This window comes from Cottoperca gobio, chromosome 19, assembly GCF_900634415.1.
Source record: "Cottoperca gobio chromosome 19, fCotGob3.1, whole genome shotgun sequence".
Lineage (NCBI taxonomy): Eukaryota > Metazoa > Chordata > Actinopteri > Perciformes > Bovichtidae > Cottoperca > Cottoperca gobio.
Window position 1 is genome coordinate 10,917,200 of NC_041373.1, and position 12,793 is coordinate 10,929,992.

Sequence of the window (12,793 nt, forward strand, 5' to 3'; positions counted from 1 at the left end):
CAGTGTCGTCTTTGTAGCCTGACGCTGAGAATTGATTCATTTGAATTGTATTGCTTTTGAAGATCTGTTCTCTTCCAAACTTTTTTTTTGTCTGAATATTTGTTTCACAGGAATATGTAGAGGAAATGAAAACCAAGCTGTTTATCTTTTTAGATGTTCTTTTATCTCAATCCGGACTTCTTATTTGCATTGAAAAACAATGTCTAATAGCTTTATCGCAATGGAAAAAATAAGTCTCCATTGAGACAAAGCTGACTATTAAAACTGTTTATTCGTCGTAGTTTTTGTCATTCAAAGTATTCTTGAAAAAGCAAACTTTATTCTTTATTTATAATGAAATGCATTTAGCTCAAATGGTTTTTCATGCCTGGATTTCCCTGTTTTTTGATAAATGTTTGTGCTGATGATGCGGAAACCCAGCTGTTAAACATACTGTAGTCACTTATCCCCTTTCCACTAGTTACATCATAGCCTTTTTCACATCTATGGGGAGTATATTGATGTTATATAATTGTGTATTAATGCTCTATTCCCCAAAGACCACATTGCAATATGTTACTAAAAGCCTGCTCTCACTAGTGGCGAGCTCATGTCCAAGACATTTGCCCCGAGGACTACACGACGCACAATTGTTTCTAGAGGCCACACTGACAAAAAAAAATAGAAATGAATGCAGGAGCGGACTTGGATGAATGTGTTCCTCAGCCCCTGAAGGGCTTCAAGTGCATCAAGCTTTTGTCATTATTTAATTTCACTCACATGAAATCTCTTTCTCTTTATTTTATTATGCCATGTGAGGCGGGCTGTGGGGTTCTTTACAGAGTTTTCTTGAGACTGAGATGGTGGGCTTAATGCTGAAAGTGCATTCAAACCCGCCCACTGCACCTCACTTCCAGCAGCTTTGTGTGTGTGTGTGTGTGTGTGTGTGTGTGTGTGTGTGTGTGTGTGTGTGTGTGTGTGTGTGTGTGTGTGTGTGTGTGTGTGCGCGTTTTGTGTGTTATTTTTCAGGGGGATTGACCTTTTGCCTCCTGAGGACTCCGTTGCTTAAAAGCGACACAGGGCTTCTTAATGTACCCCCAAGGAGGGAGCCCTGTTTCCCTCTCTGTTCCTTTTTTTGTGTGAGTGCTGTGAAGTGGCACACCAGTGTGACTCTGTGATGGCAAGCCTGGGGCCACTCCATTGTCGTAACAGCGAAGGAACTCCTACATAATTGGCTAGTGAGTGAAAGGGAAGCTGAGTGAGAGATGAACCAATTCATATCAAAAGTTAAAGCATGACTGAACTCACATGGCCAAAGTGGAGGTCTTGTGTCTCGGCGGCACTGGAGAGTCATTTTCCCCCGGTCTTGGCTGTAGTTGTTTAACCTTTGGCTGACTAAAAGAGTTGGTGGTTGGCTGTGATGCCATTTATAACCTGCTTGCCTACAATGTGTGCTTCATTTTGTAGAAGATGAATGTAATATGTAGCCTAATTAAATTCAAAATCTCTTCTCGCCTTCAGGCTGTTTGAGGGGCCTTCTTCAAGCAAGATTGAGAAACTGAAAACCCTGATGTGCTATTTCAAAAGTTTCAGTGAACAAAGTAGGTGCTCAGATTTCATATTTAAATGTTGCAATATGTTGTTATCGATGTAAAGTGACATATAATATGAAATACCTCTTACTTTCCTTTTTTTGCTTTTGTAGAGCCTACTGGACTTGTAACATTCACACGAAAAAGCTTGGATAAACCTCTGAATTGGAAAAGGTGTAGTGTATTGACACTGTAATCAAAGAGTAGTAGTGGTATGTCAATTGTTTCTGCCAAAAGAAATCCCTGCAGCTGCCTAAATCTAAAGATAAAAGACCGTTTGGAAGCCAGCAAGGATCCATCGTCTCAACTGTAATCGATAAATGGAAAGCATCATTCATTCTTTATGTTTCAGCTCTCAGGCGCAGCTCACAAAGCTCCACATTACTTCTGAAGGGACCATCGAGGATGATGGTTATGGAATGCTTCAGGTAAGACGCAGAGGAGGAGAAGTGTACCAGTAGTGTTGTTATTCAGACAGACTTAACCTTGCACCATCCTATTATTTTCCTTGAAGGAGCATTTAGTTTGTGAGATACTCCGCCTTGTGCTTGGTTCCCATCCTCTTTTCCCTCTGTTGTAGTCAGTCACTGAGCCACCACATTCTGGAGTCTTTCACCCAGAATGCTTACGACTGCTGAAAAGGCCTTTGAGGGAGCCCGTGACACGTCGCAGGGAGTGTGTGCTGGGACTGGGGTCGAGGCCTCTGAGTCTCCTCTGCTCTCTGTGTCGGCCGTGCTTCCTTTACACTGTCAGGATGGCTCGCTCTGCCTTTCACCTTTTGTTTGCCTCCAGTTGCCACAAGTTGACAGTTGATGTGCACACATGACCAGCTCCGGGGCACGCTGTGGCCCGGATTGATGGATGCTCTGCTGGGGTGCGGGGGGTGCTGACAGCCTGTCAAAGCAGACTTTGGAGGCTGGCTCGCTGTCCCAGAGTTGAGTGACCAGTTTGGGGAGATCTGCTCTCAGACTGCTGCGCACCCCTCTGCAGCCTCTTCCTTGGGGTTGTGGCGGGGTTGGTCTGGGCTGTCTATAGGCCAATGAGCAACAACTGTCAGTCCGGAAATTAAATTATACGTTCCACGCGGCTGCTTTCTGACTAAAACAACGAGTTGTCACGTCTGTTTCTGAGCCGAAACCATGAGATGCGTTTTTTCTTTTGAATCATAAAACGGACCAGAAAGCAACGAGTAAAGCAGTGTCACCCATAGATTTGCACACACAACCCAAGCAGCAAGATATATCACAGGTACCAGTCAGCAGTCAATTTAACAGCATGTTATGACTGGAGGGAAATGTTTTCTTTGGACTGCAGGACAGCGCTCTTGCTTTTGATATTTGCTACTGGCAGCAGCACGCCTAAGTGCTGCTCCTGGGGAGAGCTCATTTTGACATGGGGGACAGATGTCTGAGTAATGCGAGCACCTCAGGCCACCTTCCCAATCAGCTTGTCATGGATTTTGTCACAAATATATAAAAGAAAAAGGGCTGAGACCCTTTCATGAAGTGTTTTCCTCCTGTTTGGGCAACTATGAGTTTAACAGTCAAAGAAAATGTTTAATTATAAGAACATGTGCTCCTGACCACAATGCAAAGGCACGGTGTTGTCTTCATCATCTGTCATCTGTCTTGATTTGCAGGTGGATTTTGCCAATCAGTTTGTGGGAGGAGGAGTCACCAGTTCTGGTCTAGTCCAAGAGGAAATCCGTTTTCTGATCAACCCCGAGCTTATTGTTTCTCGCCTCTTCACTGAAGCCCTGGATCACAATGAATGTCTGATCATCACAGGTCAGTGATACAAAAACTCTCCCCACAACTACTCCTTTCTATTCAATTATTCATGATGTAATCCGTTGATCCAGATTGGATAAATAATGCCCCGAGGTTCGCATTTCTCATGCTTGGCCTATAATTTGCCAGAAGAAACATAGTAGGTGTTTTTAGTCACACACAGCATGAAGTACACACCTCCAATTTCCCCCATTCTGGCTCAGCGAGAGGCTAAAGGATGTTTGTGTTTTCTCTATCTGTCCTTGCCACATGTTTCCTTTTGATTGGCTGCAAAGGGAAGGGAAGAGTCGCATCAGTCGGGAGTTGTAGATTGGCCTGTCCTGATTGCTCTGCTGGTGTCTTTCTGTTGAGTAATTCCCACTGACTGTACTTCAGTATTGAGTGGTTGCAACAAACAAGGTTGTGACCGACCGGTAGACCCAGTAACAAGAGCTAGACTGAAGGAGCCCCAGCAGGAGGCTGATTTGCTCCTGTCTTTTTATTTTTATTTTTTAAACGGTCTCACGCCGATTTGTCTAGACTGTTGTAGCCGCTTGATTGTGTTTGATGAAGAGGTTAGAAAACTAACGTTATGTAATATAGTAATAGCTTATCAAAACTGATGGAAGCCTACACAAATCCTGTTACCATTCTACAAGAGAAAATATCTCTCACTCTCAAAGGACATTATTGGGCGTAAGAATTACAAACAATGGAGTAATACATGTAAAGTGTATAAGAAGTAATACTCACACAAGTGCCTAATGGAAAACAGTAAGATACATTTAGTAAAGAAAGTAAACTTTAATACAAACAGATTTTATAGCAGGGTTTCTAAAAATCATCATTACTTCAATTTTTTAAATATATATATATATATATAATTTAATTTTGTAATATATATTTATATTATATATATAAAATATATTTATTTAAATATGTATATAAATATTAAAATATATTTATTTAATATAAATATATACAAATATATTTATTTAAATATAAATATATAAAAATATATTTATTTAAATATAAATATATAAAAATATATTTATTTAAATATAAATATATAAAAATATATTTATTTAAATATAAATATATAAAAATATATTTATTTAAATATTTAAAATATATATTTGTAGCTAGCTATCAATATTTTCTTTACGCAGATATTAGCTGCTAATAGGTCACCAACTCCTGATTATATTCGAGATAATTGTATATTGAAATTGTACATTGTAATAAATGCAAGTCCATGATGTGAACCACTGTTACAACACAAATACCCAGCACCCATAAATAGATTAACATGATGCATTAGCCAGTGGGTTGGATTTGAGCAGGAAGTGAGGCAACAGAGCCTTCGCCCTGCTGATCAGCAATCATACCGCTGCATCAGTTCTTCTATGTTTGGCGGAGTCACCTTCAGACTTCTTGCCGGCCATCTCTCCCTCGCTTCCACTTACGGCACTTAACTTTATTACCTGGGCCCAGAATTAATTATAGCTGGAAGACCTGCCCAAGACCTGCTCCGCTAATGGACTCTTCCATTCCATCATCTTTATTAAACCCTGCCCGTATCTCTCGTCTCCCGGAGTAACAGCCAAGTCCAAGTCCAAGCCTTAGCTGCATCGCGGCCATGTGGTAAATCATATCCCCCTGTGATACGTTTTGGTATACAGTAGGGCAGCTAATGGATGTTACCTCTGCACGGAAATTTGAGAAAGTGCCCAGGCCTAATTGAATTTTCCTTGATTGCTAGATATGTGGCTGCCATCGGGGCGGTCAAAAGTATAAACCATATCAAGGAGAAGTCATGTGATTCATTGATGGTAGTTCTGACCAGAAGATGTGCTGCAAGCAGAAGATATAGAGGCACACAATCTTGCTAAAACACTATTTGATGTTAGTTTTTATTGCAGACGGCTATGATTTTTACAGGTGAGAAACGGTGCCTTCCTCGTTTGTTCACATGCCGACCTTGACGGTAGTAAAACTTCCTCACTTGCTCACTTTCTCTGGACATGGCAATGAGATGCGCCTCTGTCTTATATTTGTGGTCAACCAGAGGCTGTAAAAGGTCAGTTTGTTTTGATGTATTTACACATGAAAGGAACAACCTTCAGTGAACATCGTGAATCATACCTGGGGATTTTTTAATGCAACCTTTTTTTGTTATTTAGAAATAATTTTTAATAACCAGACTGCATCTTTTCCTGGTAAAGATTGATCTGCCTCCCACTGCAAATAATTTTAAATGACAAACGGGTTGCATAAATAATCTAAATCATAATTCATATTGTTCCTGAAGGTTGTTTCTTTCAAACGCAAATCTGGTTGATCATAGAGGTTGATATTCTTGGAGGACCAGTGAAGGTCAGGTGTATGCATAGCTGATACGAAGCTAGTTCTACTGCCAGAGTGTTATACGTTATCGGCTACGTTTGTGGTATCTTGTAGTGAACTTAACATGCTTTACCTTTCTATATATCATTTCTAACATCACTAGAATATTTTTAAGTATTTGTATGTTACTCTTTAAAAACATTCTTTTTAAATTAAATACATTTTATCCAACTTTGTAATTATTTAACATGTTTTTACCAACATACTTTCTCTTGTAGCTGGTTTATTGTATTGTTTTGATGAGCATTGATATGGAACTGTTCGCGCATCTCATCAGAGGTTTTACGCCAATTAGCTTGTTTGTCCTGCTTTAGACAAACTTTAAATATGTCAGCAAAAATATTTATAGCACTATGGACTTACATAAGGACTGCCACACTCAACATTGTGGTTTCGAACAACGCAAACCAGCAGGAGATTCTGTATCTTCTGCGCAAAGATATTTCACTTTATGCGTTATGTACCATTTGTGCCAGTTTACTTTCGAAAAGTTTTATGAACTAGAAGAGTATAAAACTCTTCATTTATTCTTTATTAGCTGATTTTAGTTACCAGGTTGTTGCAAGTTGAGATGTCTGTTTGTGGCCAGTAGTCAGATCGTACAAAGCTGTTGTTGTATGACTGAATAAGTTGATATAAAAGTTAGGGAGTATGTTAAATTACTTATTTCTTCTGTTTTCTTTAAATGTTACACTTGTGAACTACATTAGGCACTTCAGTGTTTTATCCGGGCAGTAATTGTGCTTATTACTTGAAAAAGTGAGAGGCAAGCTGATTATTAGTGAAATGTCTGTCAAGCAGAGTGCGCTCTAGAGATCCCCCGCCCCCCCCCTTGTGCACCTCCTAATACCTGCTGAACCAAGGCCCTACTACTAATCACTTGGCCTATTCACTTTGCAGCATGAAGCATCTCAGCGAACGCTCTCGACAGCCAGGTACTAATGAGAGCTAATGAATGGGAATTTCATTTGTTTGACTGTGCTGTTGCCTCCCCACCCTCCTCTCCCCCTTTTTTCTTTTTTTTTTTACTGGTGTTGAGTGTTCCCCTGTGGGCTGGCGGTCAGACGCTGCTTCTCACATCGTTTCAAGGGGGGGTAATAACTTGACCTTCCTCTTGTCAGGATACAGCTGCTCCTGTTTCATTCGCTCGCATCAGGCAGAATCACGAGAGACAACCTCCCCCCCCCCCCCCCCCCCCCCCGTTTTGTTCTTACAATTTTTAACGCAATTTGTATTCTTGGATATCTAATTACAAAAGGAGCTTCTCCAAAATTTCCACAAATGCAAAATAATTCCTCGAAGCAGATTACATTGTCAAAAATATAAAAATATATATATCTTTATATTCTAGAGGGTAATATGTAAAGAAACAAGTATGATAAACGATGTTGTGTTGGCTAGAAAGGCTATAATGAAGAAGTGGGTTGGGGATGAATATCCTTCTGTTCAACTGTGGAAATCTCTGATATCTGAAGTCCCTTTGTGAAAGGTTTAGACACCATGTTGGTAGGAGAACTCATCTTCTTGTAAGTCTTCTAGGGATTAAGTGCAGTTTGGCATGAAGATAATTGACTGAGCTGAGGGATTGTTTTGTTCGTGTACAACACCATTGTTGAATATGTTTGTGCTCTGGTGACGAGATGAATGCTGCGTGTTGTTTCCTGAAACAATTATGCAAATACTCTGTGTATGGTACTGACTTGTTGTTTTCTTTTTGAAAATCAAATTCAAAAAAGAAAAGCACATCGATTATGTGGATTATTACACCATGAACCTTAAACTGGATGTTATGTGCTTGTTAACACAGTAATCTTACCTGCCTTTCTTTCAGCTTTGCCACCAAAATACAACGTGTAGGAGTGTGTAGTGTGTGTGTGTGTGTGTGTGTGTGTGTGTGTGTGTGTGTGTGTGTGTGTGTGTGAGAGAGACTAATATCCCTGTTTGTTATCACCAGGTACACAGCAGTACAGTAAATACACAGGCTATTCTCGGACCTACCAGTGGGCTGGCAGCCACCAGGACAAAACTCCAAGGTATTCATTGCACCCAGCTGTTTTAAAGACCTTTTTAAAAGGCTTGAATAATAACAAAAAGCTGTTTAACCCCTTTATTATAATCGTTTTTGGCCATCCCCTTGGTCTAGACAGAAATATCTTAATCCTATTGGATCAACTGCCATTACATTTTTGTGATCCACTGACTGACCTTTCATCTAGCGCCGTCATCATCAGTTAAAATGCAGACATGTCGTTTAATGTGACAAAGAATGCTTGCTGTCTTTTTTATTTCATTTAATTTTGTGGAACTTCCTACATTCCGTCTTGGATGTAGATACGAGAAATGATTGCCCAATTTGCGCAGTTGATTTTATTGTACTTGAATTAGTACAAAACTCTTTTATTTGATTTGTTGGCAGAGATGGCTGGCAGAGAAGATGCACAGAGATTGTGGCCATCGATGCGCTGCAGTTCAAGAACTTTCTTGAACAGTTTCGCCCCGATAGACTCAACCGAGAACTCAACAAGGTTATCTTTTATTTTTGTGTTTTAATCTGTAATCTGCTTGTTTGTTTCTTTCTGCTAAGCGTCTTTGCTCTGCAAAACATGAACGGGTTGCGTCTTTGAAAATAACTAAACATGTGAGACCAAAAAAACCCCATTATGTCAGCTCCTTGATAACTTTATGGCGAGTGCTGCTGTACGTGCTTTTCTTTTTGTTTTGTAGACACAGTTTGTATAATTCATGGCAGTGGAAGTGTAGGGGCAATCTACCACTGCTCTTTGATGTCACACTTTGAACTTCCATAGTCATGTCTTTTTAACAGCGTATGGCTGCAGTTATCTTTTAACTTTATTTGCCGTTAGAATTCATAATTGGGAAACAGTATCACAACAAATGGCAGCTGCGATGAGATTGACTCATGTTTGCTTATCTTTAGGTAAATATTTGAATTGTATTTAATGCAGATTGACGGATTGTCGTATTTGTACAGAATAAGCTTAATGTTATTCAGTTACACTCTCCATTAGGCGCAGAATGAATTTTAATGAACATAATTGACCTCAGGGATATTAATCAAAATTATTACAGTTGCATCATAGATTTCTTTTTAAATAGGAATCCTCTCGTGCCAGTCAGAGATGTCCGTTTGTACTAGAAAATCAAGATGTTGTCAAATCTGAAAGCATGGAGGAATTTGACGGCTCTGACAAGGGTGTGAAGAATGCACCAACATATAGATCAATCCCGTTACATCTACCCTTTCACTGGAATAATTTATGACTGGTCAGGAGGAGGGTGGGCTCTCACAATTCATTTTCACTATTCACTTCATTTCCAATGTGAAAATGAATGTCCAGAGCAGCTTCACATCTTTCATTCAACATCTTAGAAGTGATTTGTCATCTGACATGTTGTCGTGTCAAATGCTCTTTTGGTTTTGCACACGGGTTTATTCTATAATGTGCAATAATGAATATGTAAAACCCATGCCAATTTCACACCAATGGCAATTGAATTGAGGGAATAGGTGTGAAATTACATGTTGCCAAATGACACTATGTTAAAAATGTATGTTCAGCCAGTCCAACCAACCTTGTATGTGTTCACGCATTGAATGATGTGTCAAGCACAGGCCTGCAGGCAAAATGTAATTACTTTCCATTTATGTTTGCTAGTATGGAGACGTTCTGTATGCCTGGTTCTTATACAACATACATCCAGTGATCTGGAACAGAAAGGTGATCCCTCATCAGAACGGCGTTTGCCTTTATGTACCAAACGACATATCATTCCCCACTTACTCGAATGGCCTGTAATTTAATGTCACTCCCTAAAAAAAACCTGGTTTAGTCACAATTTTGATGACCGAAGCAGTTTTGCTTAACATGAGGAGATGACGGTATCTGAAACCAAACCTTATTTGCTTCCTAGTGCATTATATATTATATTTTTATTTTATTTTTTATTTGAGTGTCTCAAGTTCTAAAGTTTAAGCCCTCAAAACTTCCAACAACTGAACAAATATGCAGTGCACTACTTTTTGCAAAAATGTGTCCATTGCCTCTGAATACATGTTCCGCAACACTTCCTAATAATGATGACTCATAGGTGTCCAACATCTCATGCACTGCTCACTAAACTGTTTAGTGTTTACTGTGTAGAGAATAGATGAATGATTTCAGACACGGCTAATGTTTTACAGTGTACCTATAACCTCGCGTCTGCGACAGAACACTTGTTCTATCGTATCAAATCGTCTTTTGCTTTGTGTTTACGTTTCCTTTCCTAAAATGTCGACTTTCCGTTGGCTTCATTTAGGCCTACTGTGGCTTTGCTCGCCCTGAAGAACAAAACCGAAACCTTTCCGCAGTGGCTACAGGGAACTGGGGCTGTGGGGTTTTTGGAGGTGACACGCATCTGAAAGGTAAGCGCTGACGTAACGCTCCCGCCACTAGATCTCGTGAAAAATGTGTTGGGCTCATCCTCATGCTCTTGGCAGCCTAACTCTCCTCCTGGATATAACGGAATACATTTCAGCTTGAAAGGCTCCAGCAGATCATCGTTGGCATCCATTTGTCTTCCGGGAATGCTTTCATTTAGTTAAGGCCTATTCGTCGTCTTCCTTCTATTGATCAAATGACAAAGTTAATATGTTTCATTAATAGTGAAATTGATCGCCTGCTCGAGTCCATCAATCCGTTCCAGCTTTCCGTCTCACAGTCACTGAGCAGGGAGCTCCAGCAGAGTTTATGCTAACTGTTTGCAGTAGAAGCGCTGCTTTTTTCTTCTTCTACCTGACTTGGAGCAACTGTGCTTGCAAACATATATACATATAGATACATATTTGTTAATTAGCTGTAGCAAGGGACAGCCCTCCGTAGGCAAAATCACCTACTGTCTGCTTAATGACCTGCCTCTTGGTAAGAGCTTAGTAATTCAGATGCTGTTTCCCTCCTGGATTTACCTTCTGTAGCCTCAGATAGCCACCTATTTCTTTTAATTGTCAGATAATTCTTGGGTGAAAAGCAGATGAAACGGAGGAGGGGAGAGAAACTGCTGAAGTGTAGACATATTCAGCTTAAACCCTCTTCTGAAAGTGTTGATTCAGTTATGCTCGTTAACTTGCCACTGTCCCAACCTTCATTAATTAGCAGACATATTTCCAGTCTCTTAAAATATTCACAGCTCCTTTGGGGCCAAACCTGGCCTCTCTTTGTAACTAATCCAGAGTTCTCAGTGGGGGTGAGACCTATTCCCCTGATCCCCCTTTACTGTACCTGGCACAGAGGCTGGTGTCGCTCACTTTTAAATGCTAATATCAGCCACTGAATGAGTAAGAAGATGAGAATGTCAAATCTGCAAAAAAAATAGATCCTTGAAATGATAATCTTGTTATTGTAATGAAAGTGCTTTTGTGCCACTCTCACAGTTGAGGTTTTAACACCGGCTTCTTCTCCTCCAGCTCTGCTCCAGATGCTGGCAGCTGCCGAGGCGGGCCGAGATGTGGCCTATTTCACCTTTGGTGACAGCAAGCTCATGACAGATGTCCACAAGATGCATTCTTTCCTAACTCGGAGGAAGATCAGTGTCGGTAAGGAAAACAACACAGCCTGCTTCCTGTTTACATGCAACTGTGTAACTGTGTGTGTGCCTTTTCTTTGTTGCACTCTTATAGATTTCAATGCCAAGGATGTGATAATAATGAAATAATCATTTTGTTTTGAAAATGTTCTCTTAGGATGTTTTATGTCTCATCCAACAATGGCATGGCTAATTATTATTCCTGAAAACTTACTGAAAACTCCACATTTTGCTTTCTGTGATATGAGGCTGTGTAGACTAGATAACACACACAATCTGCTTTTCTCCCTCACAGGGCAGGTGTATGATCTCCTGGGGCAGTACTACAGCTCAGTGTGCAAGAGCTGCCTTGGTCGACGACCTGACATCAGCCTCTACTCCTTCATCTACCAACAGTTCAGCTCCTCCCTGGCGCCAGATGACTCCGACAGTGGCTCGGCCAGACATCACGTCCCCGCAGACTGCCGTTAAGGTCAACGTGGCTGATGAGTCACCGTGCCTTATCTTCGGGAAACGAAACAAAACCGAATTAAAACATTTGCCTTTTTTTTTCTTTAGCTTTATTACTTTTGTAAGAGAAACTTGATTTAACAGTGGTGGATTTACAAAATGTGGTCGCCACCATTGGCAGCCAAAAATGACAATCTAGCATGCAGATCCTCAAACACCACTGAAGTGCAGAGGGTGATTAGTTACGACCCTGTCTGGCGCTGTGTTCATTTTGCTGCTGCTGGTAATACGCCGATGGATTGAGCTTCAATACGACGCAGTTGTGATTTTAATGGCGAAGCAAAGGTTGCCATCCATCTTCTGAGTTTGTCATGTTGCCTTTTTTACACCCACACATATCCAGCCTAATTGAATTGGCTGTCAGAAATCAAGTTAAAGGAAAAGAATAACAAGAACGGGGTTTAGAAAGCTTGGAGCAGTCTCAGGAAAGCGGTTTGATTTAAAGAGCTCTTTGGGAAATAATATTGTACATTCTGCATTTACAGTAACGTTTTACTTTTACTACATTTTTGGGGTTCTTAGCTGTATGGAATATAAACTCCAAATTACCAACAGTTGCACTTAGTATATTCATTTAGATTTTTTTTTCTTTCTCCATTTCAAAGATGATTTGACTGTGAATCTGTTATTTGTAGACCTTCTTAATAATTGCTGTATAGCTGCACTTGAGTTTATTTTTTTCTGACAGATTTTGTATTTCAAACAGCCTAAATAAAATCTGTTTAAAGTGAATGTAATGTATTTTTTTTTATTATTGCCTATGTTTTATTCTGAAGCACCATTTTAATAGAGCCACAAATGTCAATAATACGTCTCTGAACAATCAGAATGAGGGCCTCGTGTCCCGTGGATGTCACAGGCACAATGAGTTTCTCTACAGCCTTGCCATTTATCTTTCCCCAGCTTCACCCATTCACTCTCAGTTTAATAAGGTCGTACCTTTTATATAAACTG

At 40.1% G+C, this 12,793-nt stretch overlaps 1 protein-coding gene across 5 annotated transcripts in view; it reads left to right on the top strand.

Annotated features, from left to right (window-relative positions):
* The window catches only part of LOC115024479 (poly(ADP-ribose) glycohydrolase), a 21,089-nt gene extending 8,518 nt beyond the window's left edge, over nt 1–12,571 (top strand). For all 5 annotated transcript variants that reach the window (XM_029456051.1, XM_029456050.1, XM_029456052.1 and 2 more), the window contains 9 exons: nt 1,501–1,580; nt 1,685–1,745; nt 1,924–1,999; nt 3,211–3,358; nt 7,701–7,779; nt 8,163–8,271; nt 10,067–10,172; nt 11,211–11,339; nt 11,625–12,571. In XM_029456051.1, coding sequence (XP_029311911.1) covers nt 1,501–1,580; nt 1,685–1,745; nt 1,924–1,999; nt 3,211–3,358; nt 7,701–7,779; nt 8,163–8,271; nt 10,067–10,172; nt 11,211–11,339; nt 11,625–11,800 — 964 coding nt within the window. In that variant the 3' untranslated portion in view covers nt 11,801–12,571. The remainder of the gene's footprint in view (nt 1–1,500; nt 1,581–1,684; nt 1,746–1,923; nt 2,000–3,210; nt 3,359–7,700; nt 7,780–8,162; nt 8,272–10,066; nt 10,173–11,210; nt 11,340–11,624) is intronic.
* The last annotated feature ends 222 nt before the right edge of the window (nt 12,572–12,793 follow it).